The 14,984-nt window shown below is 45.0% G+C and overlaps 1 protein-coding gene across 12 annotated transcripts in view; it reads left to right on the forward strand.

Moving 5' to 3' along the window:
• PAM (peptidylglycine alpha-amidating monooxygenase) overlaps positions 1 to 14,984 on the forward strand; it is a 180,813-nt gene that overhangs the window by 139,188 nt on the left and 26,641 nt on the right. For 6 of the 12 annotated variants that reach the window (XM_029074123.1, XM_029074128.1, XM_029074129.1 and 3 more), the window contains exons 13-15: positions 912 to 1,096; positions 3,487 to 3,612; positions 11,495 to 11,812. In XM_029074123.1, coding sequence (XP_028929956.1) covers positions 912 to 1,096; positions 3,487 to 3,612; positions 11,495 to 11,812 — 629 coding nt within the window. The remainder of the gene's footprint in view (positions 1 to 911; positions 1,097 to 3,486; positions 3,613 to 11,494; positions 11,813 to 14,984) is intronic. The other 6 variants (XM_029074130.1, XM_029074131.1, XM_029074132.1 and 3 more) reach the window with 3 other exon arrangements.

Genomic DNA, 14,984 nt, shown 5'->3' on the forward strand with positions numbered 1-14,984 from the left:
GCACTTAGTACGTTGCTCGGCACACAGTAAACGTTCGATAAATATTATTGAATAAATGAATGATTGAAAACTCAGGTCAAGAGAATCATTGACCTTTGTTTAAGCCACTAAGGATTTTGATCTTCCTGGAAACCGTTTCTCATCCTGGAGGGAGTTCTGTGGTTCTCCAGTACAGCCCAGGTTGGCAGCAGATCCACCACAAATCAGTCAAGCAGTCGATCGTACTTATTGACCGCTTACTAAGTGCTTGGGGGCGAACAATATAACAGAGTGGATAGACACCTTCCCTGCCCACAGCAAGCTTAGAGTCTAGACGGGGAGATGGACATTAATATAAATAAAAAAATTACGGAAATGTACGTAAGTGCCGTGGGGCTGAGGGAGGGATGAATAAAGGGAGCAAATCGGGACACCGGAGAAGGGAGTGGAAGAAGAGGAAATGATGGCTTAGGGAAGACCTCTTGGAGGCGATGTGCCTTCAATAAGGCTTTGAAGGTGGAAAGAGTAATTGTGAATTATAAAGAGGAAAGGAGTTCCAGGCCAGAGGCAGGACGTGGGCGAGAGGTCTGCAGTGAGATAGTTGAGGTCGAGCTGCAGTGAGTAGGTTGGAAGAAGAGTGAAGTGTGTGGACTGGGTTATAGTAGGAAATGAGGAGGAGTAAAAAAAACTACCTCACTTCCCCAAGGCCTGACCAGCGGCTGGACCCCAGGCAAGGAAACCCTGTATGTGAGCCCTTGGGGTTGAAGCCGGGATATATTTTTAACATTGAGCTTTATTGGGTGGGGGAAGAGGGATGGGGAGGAGACACCTCCCTCAGCTGCTGGCAGGTGGACTGATTTCATCATTTTCGCATTAGTCTATTGGTCCAGCTGGGACCGCTAATGCCTGTGTCGAACTTTATTTTACTCTAGCGGTACGGCTCGTGATGAAATGTGCAATTTCTACATCATGTACTACATGGAAGCTAAGCATGCCGCTTCCTATATGACCTGCATCCAGAACATCAATCCAGCTATGTTCCAAATGATCCCTCCAGAGGCCAATATTCCAATCGCGGTCAAGTCTGACATGGTCATGATGCATGGACATCACAGAGGTAAAATCTGACCTTAAACTAGACAGTAGACGCGGTATTGCAGTCGGGGATTTTGGTTGCTCTGCAGAATGATTTTATTGTTTTATGTTAGTTCTTTGAATGCATTTTTATACGGTATTTGCTAAACACTTACTCTGTGCCAGACAGTGTATTAAGGACTAGAGTAGATTCAAGCTAATCAGGCTGGATATAGTCCATGTTCCACATGGAGCTCACAGTCTTAATCCCCATTTTACGGAGGCTCAGAGAAGTCAAGCGACGTGCCGAAGGTCACCCAGCAGACAGGTGGCAGAGCTGGGATTAGAATGGCAGAGCTGGGATCAGAACCCAGGTCCTTCCGGCATCCAGGCCCAGGCTCTATCCATTAGGCCACGCTTCTTTTCGCATTTTATTGTTTAAGCAATCCTGGTTCCCGCCACTGTGATTCATCAACCCGGACCAAATCCCCTTTCCTTTTCCTCAACAACACACATATACACACACTGTAGTAAATGAAATGCGATTGCTGAAGCTTGAGTCAGTCACTTGTAAATTCCTCACCCTGGCTTTTAGGGCCAAATGGACTGTGATCCTGCTGACTCTCATGGTTTCCCCCCAGATCTCAGTGAGACTCTTTTCTGAACTAAGATAGCCCAAGGGGAATAGGAGTTCAATTGCACCTCTAGACCTTATTCATTTCCGAGAGTCCTGTGGCATGTTGACTCGGGCAGTGGCCCTTGTTACCGAGGTAGATTTCATTTCTCAAAAGCAATGAATAAATTTTTTAAAAGAACGTGCTGTACGATGAGCTAGCCCAGAGGTTTTTAACTAGCGAAACTTCACCATATTAAGACTGTGAGCCCAATGTGGGACAGGGACTGTGTCCAACCCCCAGCACTCGTTACGGTGCCTGGCACATGAAAGTGCTTAACAAATACCACAGTTATCATCATCATTATTACTATTACTGCGGTGAGGGTTCGGCCTGGAGAGGGGACGTGTCTGCTAATCCTGTTGTATCGTACTCTCATTCGGTCGTATTTATTGAGCACTTACCGTGAGCTGAGCACTGTAATAAGCGCTTGGGAAAGTACAGTACAACAATAAACAGACATATGCCCTGCCCCGAGCACTTAGTACAGGCTCTGCACGTAGTAAGTGGTCAATAAATACCACCGATTGATGAGGAGTGTGGCCACAGCATCTGCCCTTGCTGAGCTGCTCCTTGCTGAGCTCTCTGCTGAGGAGAGAACCCAGGAGAGCAGGAACCTGCTTCTTCTGCCTCCGCCAGCTCCCCGGGGTCTGTGACTCTGCCGAGAAGCTAAGCCCGCTCTGGGTAGGGGATGTGTCTGTTTATCGTTGCGCCGTACTCCTCTCCCAAGCGCTTAGTACGGTGTCTCACGCACATCGTGGTTCAGTGGAAAGAGCACGGGCTTGGGAGTCAGAGGTCATGGGTTCTAATCCCACCTCCACCAATTGTCAGCTATGTGACTTTAGGCAAGTCACTTCACTTCTCTGTTGCCTCAGTTACCTCATCTGGAAAATGGGGATTAAAACTGTGAGCCCCACGTGGGACAACCTGATCACCTTGTATCCCCCCCAGCGCTTAGAACAGTGCTTGGCATATAGTAAGTGCTTAACAAATACTAAATATTATTATTATTATTGTTGTTATTATTAAGCACTTACATTTTGCAGAACAGTGTACTAAGCAGCAGTAGCAGTCTCAGGCAATCCGACTATTGCAATTTCGGTGTCTGTTTCTCCAGGTGTTGGGGAGGGGGGGACCCTGGTTGGGGCCAGGGAAGGACTGTAGGTGAAAACAACACCAAGGAGAAGCAATTGCCGAAAAACAAAAAGGTTGAAGCCTGCCGCCGCAGACAGACGTTTGCAGAAGAGGGCTTTCCATCGCTCGGTCACAAATTTCCACTGGTCGATGTTGTCTCCCCCAGGGGACTCTGAGAGAAGTGGCAGTGTGCCTGTGCCCTTCGTTTGTTTGGAAACCCCATTTATTCATTCAGTCGTATTTATTGAGCGCTTAGTGTGTGCACAGCACTGCCTTAAGCGCTTGGGAGAGTCCAATATAACAAAAGACACATTCAGGCCCCAAACGAGCTCACAGCCTAGAAGGGAAGACAGACATTAATATCAATAAATAGATAGATAAATTACAGATAGATACATATGTGCTGTGGGGGTGGGAGGGAGGATGAATGAAGGGACAAGTAAGAACGGTGCAGAAGGGAGTGGGGGAAAAGGAGAGGAGGGCTTAGTCAGGGAAGGCTTCTTGGAGGAGCTGTGCTTTCAATAAGGTTTTGAAGCAGGGGAGGGCAATTATCAATCTGATGTGACATGGGCCCTTCTGGGCTCTCCAACAACTACATTCTGAAAATGGAATTGCTGGTCAACAGTTTCCCGATCCGTCGTCTGTTCTCCCTTGTTTTCCTTGGCTGCTCCCCGGATAGAAACTGAGAATTCCGATCCAGCCTCTAAAGCGCAAGAGCCGAAAAGAGATGAGGAGGAAGTACTGGATCAGGGTGAGTATCTTTATTTCAGCAACTCAGTATCTTTATTTCAGCAACTCTTCCCAAAGAAGAGTTCATTAACAAAATCACCCCCTACTGGGCCTACCCTAGATGCCTCTGGCAACTCTGTGACTTTTAATCACGTGCAGTAAGAAGTATCCTTTGCCGGGTGTTCTGTTATGTTTTATAGGATGCATAATTCATGAAGAATTGTTCTTTATGGTAGTGTCCCTTTCTAGATGCAGTTCCTTCATGGTATTTAATCTCATTGCATTTGGCTCATTTCTGTTCACTTCCTATGGAACTTTCATCTCTGTAAAGATACCTAGATGCAGTCACCAGAAGGGGAAACAGCCGGTAGGCTGGCTTTGGAAAGAATTAGATGACCCTCTTCTAAATGTTTCCATCTCCAAATTAAGTGTTTGGCTTTTAAGGGGCCTGAGGGGGCTGCAGATTGACAGAGCATTCTAAATCAGAGCGGTTGGTCCCTTTCCTAAGCTACTTGTCTCCCTGGGCAAGGACCAAGGGACTACCAAGGTGAGCTCATGATTCGTGGGCTTCTGTTCCGAGTTAAGGAACGAACCCATCAGTGGTATTTATTTAGCACTTACCGAGTGCAGAGCACTGTACTAAGTGCTTGGGAGAATACAATTAAAAAAACAGTCAGTAGAGACGTTCCCTGCCCACAAGGAGCATTTCTCTTATCCCTCAGTGTGTTCCTATGCTTCGAAGGCCAACAGATTTGAAATGTTGATCGCCCGTCACTAGGATTGGGGTAAGCCATGAGCTGGGAGACAGAAGAACGTTGTCTGGCTGGGCTCCTGGCTGTTTTCAGATGAGATGGGATCTCCTGTTGCTCTAGTGTAAATGCAAATGCCCTTCAACTGTGGTTTGGCTTTTTCTGGAGAAAGATGAGGTATTTCCTTTAGCACACTATCTGAGATTTCCACCTCCTGTGGACATGGACTAGATTGATTTAAGTCAACAGCGTCATTTCTTCTCAAGATGGATGTGAATTCTCCTCTTGCTTTAAAATGTTGGATTGCATTTTAAAGTACAAATAATCCACAGTGGAATGTTTGATCTAAAATTTAAAAATATCACAAACGGTAGAGCTGGTTGTTCAATAGATTATGATTGACGTGTTCTTTTGTTTTGGGGTTTTTTTGTTGTTGTGGTGGGGTTTTTTTTATGGTATTTATAAAGCTCTTGCTATGTGCCAGGCACTGAACTAAGCACTGGGGTAGATAAAAGCTAATAGGATTGGACACATTCCCTCTCCCACATAGGGCTCACAGTCTTAATCCCCATTTTACAGATGAGGTAACCAAGGCACAGAGAAGTGAAGTGACTCGCCGAAGGTCACACAGCAGACAGAAAAAGCATGTAGGCAAATGTATAGATGAAATAAGCAGATATGCACATGAATGCTAAGGTGGTTAATTGAACAGCAAGACCAGGGAGAAAGGGATCAAGCAGGAAATTTTTTAGGAGGGATTTGAAGACGGCCTGTGGTTTGGATGTGGTTTGGCAGACTTGAGCGGGGAGGGAGTTCCGTGCCTGGAGAAAGTGGTGTGGTAAGAGTAAGACCGTGGTGTTTATCGTGCCGTCAGCAGGAGCATAAGTATCGTCAAAATCACCCCATGAATTTGTCTACCATTTGTACTTTCTTCAGAGCACTTCCATGTCACCTATCTCCATTTCACCTTAAGCACCATCCCTGAGAGATAGGGAAAGGCAGGCATGGTTCCCTCCATTATGCAGGTGAGGAAACTGAGGCACAGAAAGATTAAGTAACTTGCTGGAGATCCCACAGAGGCAGAGCTGGGGACTAGAACCCAGGCCACCTGGCTCGGAGTCAAATTCTTCCAGAAGGCTCCACTGCCATTCCCTCAGGCACACATTCTGGGTCCAGAAAAATAATAATAATAATAATAATGGTGGTATTTAAGTGCTTACTATGTGCAGAGCACTGTTCTAAGCGCTGGGGGAGATACAGGGTAATCAGGTTGTCCCGCGTGAGGCTCACAGTCTTAATCCCCATTTTACAGACGAGGTAACTGAGGCACAAAGAAGTTAAGTGACTTGCCCACAGTCACACAACTGAGAAGTGGAAGAGCCGGAATTTGAACCCATGACCTCTGACTCCCAAGAAAAACACTGTGGGCTCTTGAGGGGCTATGAGTTTCAGTTTCCCTACTAACTGGAAGAAAGGGCAGAAACTAGGCAAGGAGCGTGAACACTCTGAGAGGCTCCCTTGCACAGCTAAGGCTCGACAGACAACAATACGCATTGCCTGCCCTCTCTCAGCTAGGTTTCTGCGCTTCTCGTTAGTGCCCGTCATGGGCGGCTTGGCTTGGTTATTGCAGAGAGGGCAGGGTCTGGGTGCCCGGACACCAGGATTTGGTGTCCCCCCCATGCCAGGGCTCAGTCTCCCCTTTGAGATCCTGCCCGCTAGAAAGAGCACCCGGATCACCCTGCCCCAGGAGCTGACACACAGGCCAGTCCACTCTGCCCCAGTGCCAGTCGTGCCAACAGTAAGTCTGGCTGAAACTCCCCTCAGACCAATTCAGGTAAATCTGGCAGAAATCTTTGGAAAATGTGCCATAAAAATATTGGTGATATCTCAGAATGCAGTTTCAAAAGAGAGAGAGATACCAGTATACTCTGTTGGGGGGAGAATGAATCCTCATCTGTCCTTGTGTTTCTATGGAAACGATGGTTTACCTTTGCTCTCCAGCTGGAGTTGGTTGTGTCGATCAAAACCAAGGGAAGATTGGAGACGGAATTTATACCCCTAGAGATAGGAATGTAACCTTCATCTCTGTGCCTTTCTAAATAGCAGGGGCTGAAGTTGGTTCTGTGTATGCAGGCTAGATGCTTGTAAGCTCTTCAACTCCTCAATCCTTGGAATTTTTACTCCTCCTTTACAGTTGGCACAAAGAAAGCTTCTGAAGGACAAATTCTTAGCGGTTCAAAAGGACACAGAGAGGAGCGTCATTCCAGTGACTCGACCTACACCTGTTTTAGAAAGAAAGCACCGAGCGATTGTTTATAAGACGAGAAAGGAATTTTGTTTTATCTAGACTCGGTGCTCCTCTTAACAAATAGTTCTTTTCACCTCTAGCTGCCAAATGGGAAATTCACTCAACTCTACTATGATGAGGGGGTTACATTCTTGACAAAGCCCATGTTAAAGAAAATTTGCATTGTAGTTATAAAATAATAATAATAATGGTGGTATTTAAGTGCTTACTACATGAGCTTACTGTAGTGCTTACTATGGAGAAGAAAAACCCACAGGATTTGGCAGTAGACAGAGTGTGAGAGAGGTCGAGGAGCATGCCGAGATTAGTGCCATTAATGTCACTTCCATGGGAAGGTGTGCCACAGAATAATAATATAATAATTATAATAATAATTATGGTACTTCTTATGCGCTTACTACGTGCCAAGCACTGGAGTAGATACAGGTTAATCAGGTTGGACGCAGTCCCTGTCCCACCTGGGGCTCACACTCATCTCCCCATTTTGCAGATAAGGTAACTGAGGCACAGAGAAGTTAAGCGACTTGCCCAAGGTCACACAGCAGACACATGGTGAAGCCGGGATTGGATTAGATACTAATCTGGAAACAGAAACAGAAAATAGCAGATTGGAGAAAAGTTGAGATTGATTCAGAATAAGCGATTGTAGGTAGGCTGAATTTCATTGATTTGTTTCTTTGCATCACTCCCAGAATCCCCTTTCTCTTGGTATAGCAGGAATTAGTGGCTGAGCAGAAAAACATTTAGTGGCAGCAGAAAACAGGATTCCTGTGAGCTAGGGGTTGTGAATGTCACTAAAATTTGATGATTTAGATAACCTAAAAGTATAAAGGTGACTCTACAATCTATTCTGTTCTCATTAAAGTGTGAGTTAGCCCTTAAAATTCCTGTTGTTCAGAGAAGATCCTTTACTACTTCTATTTGGTTCACTCTAAATTGCTCCTCTGGTAGTCTTTATGGCTCAGAAGAATCGATCTTTCGGCTCCGAGGTCAACCTTAGTTACTCCATCCCCAAGACCCAGGGACTGTGACAAAAATGCAATCTGTGGAGAGGGAACAGGCTGTGACCTCTAGGAGTTAAAGGGCTTCAAATATCTTCTAAAGAATAGAATAATTTTACAATGGTTTCATGATAACGAGAATGCATAACCGTGAACAGGTTTATCAGAGAAGAGAAGCTGGGCGAGAGGTTACAAGTAAGACCAGAATCCAATTAGAGACAGACTCCACAAAGTAAAAATGTTTCGATCATTTTCAGCAAAGGTGTAGGTTGAATAGCTGAAATTCACCCTCCCTTGCCTATTTCCATAGTAAGTTGCATAATTTTAGACAGCAGGCTAACCCCGTAATAGACAAATAATTTTAATCACATCTGTATAGCTTATCATGAACATCTCTAGACTCTACACTCGTCCTTATTCAGTAGGCTCCTTGTGGGCGGGGAACATGTCTGCCAACTCTGTTGTACCCTCCCAAGCTTGGGACAGTGCTCTGCACACAGTAATTGCTCAATAAATGCCACCGATTGGTCTCCAATTGTATGTCCCCTTAGTCTCAACTCATTGAAACCCTGATGGTTTGATGAGATTTCAGAGCAGCCCATTGGATTTTGCCTTTATCATTCAACCACCCAATCCAGTTATCCATATCCCTAAAACTTCAGGGATTTATCGAATCTCAGCTGCAGAATGGATTCCCCAATCCACCTACCCAACTGGCAGGTAGAGATGATTTTGTAATGTATTGCTAGGACTCGGATAATGCCAAAGTCATCTCACGGGGGTAGATTTCCTTATTTTACATTTTTTTTTAACGTGGGTGTGGGTGTAGGTACAGACATACATATCCATTGAAGATGACTCGCGACCAGCTGTGTCCTGATTTAAAAATAATAAACAAGGATGATGTCATCGGCAAATCTCCACGTGGAGAGGAGCCCAAGTAATAGGCGTTGTAATAGCATTGATTTAACACCCATTAGGTACAATTCACTCTACTAAAGTGCTTAGGAAGTAGGCAGTGTTGAAAACCCTCGCCAATACTAGGGAACATGAAGGATGTATCAATGGTCAGTCAATGAACCCTACTGTCTTAGGAAAAAAATCATTATTTAGTCCCGGGGCAAATGATCAAATCTACGAAGATTCTCTTCATTATGCCAAGCATCATTTCTCTTTCAGTAATCCACTCGGTCAGACTGCCTCAGTCTTCCGATTTGCTGTTATTTTGCATGTCCTTTCATTAGTAAAGTGTTGATGAATGAATTCACTTGAATTCACTTGTCCAACAATCTTGGATTGAGGTTGTTGGTAAAATTGGCAGTGTCTCAGGGTTATTTTCAGAAAGGCTTAATTTCCCTCCTACCAATTTCTTAGAGGTGATTTTCTGGGAAGCTGTGCTGGGAGCATAGTGAGTTATTAGTTTCATTTCCTAATAGTTACAAAACAGATTTAAATTTCTTTAAAAGCTGATGCCCTGAATATAATTGAATAATGTAAATCCTAATCATGAGATCTCTCCATTGCAGTTTTATTGGGAAACAAACTGCCGAGAGGTGCATTTTTGTTTCACTTGGAAAAGCGTATTTATAGTTATTGTTTCCCTAATGCTGGTTACTCATACCAGAATTGGCTACAAGTCCATAAAGATGGGGAACACAATATTGAAGTTATAATTTAGGAAGAATTTCCTCTTTATGGCTAATGTTTAAAATGTTCTTTCTTAAAAATTCATTTGATGAAATGCCACCTAAATGTGTTGAAATAAGCAACTGAAACCAGTTCTTTTGGCATCCCATCTCCCCAGCCCCTACCCATATATGAATTCTCATTCCCCAGGTAAGGACAAAAAAATCCAGATGGATGGTTGAATATTGTCAAAATAATAATGATTATAATGGTATTTGTTAAGCATTTTACACACAGTTCTAAGTGCTGGGGTAGATACAAGGTAATTAGGTTGGACACAGTTCCTGTCCCAAATGGGGTTCACAGTTTTAATCCCCATTTTACAAATGAGGTAACTGAGGCACAGAGATTTTAAGTGGTTTTCCAAAATCACACAGCAGACAAGTGGTAGAGCTGGAATTAGAACCCAGGTCCTGTGATTCCCAGGCCCGTGTTCTTTCCACTAAGGCATGCGGCTTCTCTGAACCGTTAAGGGGGCAGCACCGTGAAGGTTTTGATGTGGAAACCAGAACCAGAGTCTTTTGTGTCTCAGTTTTTGAAGGGGGTGAGTAAGATGGGAAGTTAAAAGCTCACAGGTCCCCCCCTACCCCAACTCGAGATTAGCTGGAGGGAGCAAGGATTCCTGAATCCATCTCTGACCCAGAAGGGGGTCCAGGGAATCTCACTGAGTTGCTCCCTCTACCCACTACAGCCTCCTTGGATCAGAAAGGGGTTCTAGACATTCCCTTCCCCGCCCCTACCTCCTCTCAGTTGTCAGAAATACCAAAAATTCTGAAATAGTTCTGGCCTAAACATTTCAGAAACCAGAGAATTTTTGAGGAAGACCTCAATCAGTCAGGCAATCAATCAGTGGTATTTATTGAGCACTCACTATCTGCAGAGCACTGAACTAAGCATTTGGGAAAGTACAGTACAACATAATTGGCAGTCACATTCCCTGTCTATAAAGATCTTACAATCTAGACGGGGAGACAGACATTAATATGAATAAATAATGTATAATATAGGATTTAAAGATAGGTACATAAGTGCTGTATGTCCAAAGGTCATTTCCTGATCCGGAAAGGTGTTTCCTGATCCATAAAATGAGGATAAAAGACCTCTCTCCATCTTTGACAATGATCCCTGTGTGGGACAGGGACTGTATCCAATCTATCTTTTCCCCAGCATTTAGTACAGGGCTGGTGCAAAGTAAACTAAAAGAGCGTCATCATTATTACCTTTTCCCAGTGCTCAGTACAGAGCTCTGCACAAAATAAGCATTTAACAAAATGTCAGAAATAAAATGAAATTTAAAATGAATAAAGACTTGGACCCTGGCCTACAAGGGACTCACACTAAATGGGGGAGGAGAGACTTTGAGAAAATTCAACAACTACCCAGAAAGTGCCAGGACTACATTTCTCAGTTCAGGAGGAAACAAGAGAATAAGAAAAGGAAGCCTTTTTAACTCCTCTCCATAGAGCCCTCCATTGACAAACGGGCACAACCCCCCCAGTGTTCTAATGTATTCAATTTATGAAATAAAATAATATTTAAAATATCTGATGTAAGATTAGGGGAGAAATTGGAAAAGAAACTGAATGATACTCCCTGTTAGACCTGGGAATGTTCTGCAAAAATCAGTAAAAATTGAAAACGAAAGACCTCCTCCTTGTTTACATGTAAACAGACCTTTTCTATGAGAATTATTCCACAGAGGATTCTTGTAATGATGCTGCCTTGGGGAGTTATTAAATGGCCGTGATTGCCTTATGCTTCCAGCTTCCTTTTATAAGGTCCCTAAACTCCAGCTTCTAAATCTGTCCTGGTTTCTAGTCAGTAATCCTTGCGCTGATCTTGAATTGTAATCACCCCCACATCCTTTGGTTCCCCAAGAATCCTACTCATCAATTGGAGGGGCTCCTCCCTTTCCAGAATCACAGGGAGAAGCAAGTGACTTAGCACGTCTGTGGAAGATGACTGCAGTCATGAGTCTTTTTCTGCTTTGAGAGCCTCATTTTTTTTTTAGAGTTTGAAGCCAGCTACCAACCATCTCATTCCCTGCTTCGGAGAACGCCGTTCGTTGACCGAGTTTCTCTCTGGCACTGCACTTTGCAATTTGTCATAATCCTGTTGTTGTTTTTTTTTTCTTTTTCCCTTCTTATCTTTCCTGTACAGGTGATTTCTATTCCCTCCTTTCCAAGCTGCTAGGAGAAAGGGAAGATGTCATTCATTTGCATAAGTATAATCCCACAGAAAAGGCAGAATCAGCTCTGGTAGCCGAGATTGCCAATGTAGCCCAAAAGAAGGATCTCGGTTGGTCCGGGCCCCGAGAGGGAACAGCTCGGGATGAAAGGGCCAATGCCATTCTGGTCAGAGACAGAATTCACAAATTCCACAGACTAGAGGCCACCGTCAGGTCACCAGGGATCAGACGGTTGTCTGTGCAGCAGCCCCCGCGGGGCGAGGGCGTCGGGGCTGCAGTGCTCCTAGGAGGTGGGTTGGGGAACTTTCTTTAACGAATGAAATGCTAATGTGGGCTTCGGTTCACATTAGCGAAATCTGAAGGGAATCTCGACTGATGATATTCTTCGAAAGCTCTCGCCGGAATCGAAAGCCCGTGCTTTTTTTTTTCCAGATTCAAGTTCAAGTTCTCTTTTTCTAGTACGATGAAAAAAAAATTACCGTTCTGTTCAGCCGGGAGAACGGAACCGTGATGACCCTGAATGATTGGATTATTCTTTTTCGTAGCTTGTTAAATTGAACTTTAAATTTTGATCAAAGTGACATTGCACGGTCCACCGAGTGGAAATAAATCCACACTGATATTTTAATAAGTAAATTCCTAGCATACAGAATGTTGAGTAACATTCTGAGTATATATAATCCTGAGTATAATAAGTATTGCCTTCTTCCCAGGAAACTTTATCTCATCAGACCTGAAAAGTCTGATTTTTTTTTAAGTTCTATTACCAATATCTATTCTTTTTGGGTAGTCTTTTTCTGAGGGGGAGGACCAAGGAGTCACTAGCTATGGGACCGATCTTGATTTCCAACTGTGATTGGCTCCTCGAATAAGAGGGTGTTGATTAGTTCCCTTCAGGTTTCTATGACAGCAAGGAATGGAAGCATCCTATTTGCTTGTAATTGTGTTGTGGTCTCTGGTATATTGATCTGTTTCAATGTGCTTGCTATTGCGGAAAGTGCAGCATGTGAAGATGATCTCTGGAAAGTCACAACCCTGCTTGGATGGGTGGGAACAGGAGAGCAGGCCAGCAGCTAGATGGCTTCCAGCCCGTCTTGGCTGAGAGTCATCCAATATTCACCAACCCATTGTTTATCTCTCTCTGAAAACGCTAGCATGCAATGTTTCTGGTTCATGTATTTGATACCCTAATAACTATGTTGGGAATGACTTGGGGAACTGCGGCCTTGAAAAGCTTAGACTCTCTGGAAATTCACCTCTGGACAGGGTCAACGTCACCCTTCCCGTTCTGAAGTTGATGCCCTAAGGATCGTAACCCAATCCCAATTTGCTCCCCTTGGAAATGCATATTTCTTCTGGTGGAAAACAGCGTGGCAGGAACTTATCTCCTGCCCATGGACATTGTTCTGTGAGTCACCCCATGACAATGTAAATGTATTTTCGGCTGACATCGCGGCTCTAGACTTAGCCGTTGATCTCTCAGCCGGAAGCGCCGTGTTTGGACACGTGGTCTCATTGGATTTCAACAGATGTCACTGGAGGGACGGACCGAGTCGAGTGGATCAAATACATCTTCTTGTCAAATCAGCCCCCGGCGTCTGCCGACGGTCCTAACGTCACAGTTTTTCAGGGCAGATTGCTTTGCCGAGTTGGTGTCAGAAAGTTCCATTGAATTTTATCCGAGTGGGTGAACTCTAAGGAAATGAATAACGGGATGAGTCACCGCGCCCTCCAGTTCGAATCCCAGCTGTAGACAAAGACTCTACCTTAGCTTCGGGTCAGCGTATTCATTTCGAAGTGGTTTGTTTTAGCTTCATGCCGCTGACCAATTTGAACCGGGCGGCAGTGTAGCAGAATTAATACTGCAAACCAAACCTTTGGCTTTGTATTTTTCATCATCGAATTTTACCTTTATTTCATAGCAAGGAGACAAGTCCCATTCTCTCAAGGCTGAAGCTTGTAGAAATCAGACCCTTTAGGAGGAGCAATATCCCTTTCAGACCAGTAGAAGGTGGTAAATGTAGGGCACTGAGACAGGATAGGATGGAAATCCCTAAGTACCCCTCCTCACCCCAGCACTTTGGGGGTGAGAGTTACTGCTCCTCCCAAAGTGCCTGATATGCTACCAGGGAACGCTCGTTGGGTTCATTCTTGTGGACTTCGAAAGTGACATCAACAGAGCGCTAAATCCCGGCCGGTCCTGGCAGCCCCTAAGGTCTGATTGGAAGCTTAGAGCACGAGTAAAAGTGTATTTCCTGCCCTCAAGGAGCATGATACATGAGACCTAAAGATATGCAGTGTGGCTTAGTGGAAGGAGCACAGGCCTGGGAGTCAGAGGCCCTGGTTCTAATCCAGACTCTGCCATTTGTCGGCTCTGTGACCTTGAGCAAGTCACTCAACTTCTCTGCGCCTCGGTTTCCTCAACTGTAAAATGGGGATTCAATCCTACTCTTTCCTACTGGAGTGTAAGCTCCACATGGGACAGAGACTGTATCGAAACCTGATAAAACTTGCATCTACCCCAGCATTTAGAACAGTGCTTGACACATAGTTAGTGCTTAACAAATACCATGGGGGAAAAAAGATCTCCAAGCCAATGACACCACGTGAGAATTCTGGGCATTTCCGAAGCTGATGTGGTGCTCTGGTCTGGGTTAGGCAGCGGGGGCACAGACTGTCAGGATTCCCTCGCTGTCACCCACCTATCCCAGCAACCCCTGGGTGAGTCATGGTGGGAGATTGGGGGGGGCGGGGGGAAAGTTGCTCATATTTTTTCCTGGTCTTCCCAAAACCTTAAGATGCCTTGGTGTGAGATGGTTTGTTTCAGGAAATGTGGAATTGGTTTGGATGGTCAGATAGGCAGTTCCCCTCTGTGGAGTCAACCACCTTGTCCCTGACCCATCCCACTTTGCTTCCCCAGAGTCCCTCACCTGTTTTCATGTGACTTTCATTTGGGACCCACTGAGGCCCTCTGATGATGGTCTTCCCATTCGGACTTTTTGTACTTCTGAAAGTCTCTCGAAAGCCAATTATCATAGCTGGAGCCAGTTCCAGGGGATGGTGAAAGGCACCCAGGGCCCTTCCCCCCTCCCCCCCACACACTTTCTTCTCCCAGGAACATCCCATCCTTCCCACTTCTCCTCCCACTTGTCCTCCCAGCTGCAGAGAGTTGGTGACAGGTGTTCCCGGTCTTTTACCACTATTTCAGAATAAGCACAGGGGAGATCCGCTCCCTCGAGGGGGGAGGTAGAATGCAAATCCTTCTGTCACCAGACTGAGCTGAATTTAAAAGGCAGAATGTGGTCACGCTCCCCACCCTCCCCCCACCACCCCCCCCGCCCCCGAGGCCATTTCTAGAAGCTCTGCTATCTGTAAGGAAGCGTTTCTGGAACATTTCTCAAATACTTCAGAAACATTTCTGCCCCTGATTCTATTTCTGCTTCCTCTGCCAATCGAGATGTT

Source organism: Ornithorhynchus anatinus, chromosome 10 (assembly GCF_004115215.2).
Source record: "Ornithorhynchus anatinus isolate Pmale09 chromosome 10, mOrnAna1.pri.v4, whole genome shotgun sequence".
Taxonomy (NCBI): domain Eukaryota; kingdom Metazoa; phylum Chordata; class Mammalia; order Monotremata; family Ornithorhynchidae; genus Ornithorhynchus; species Ornithorhynchus anatinus.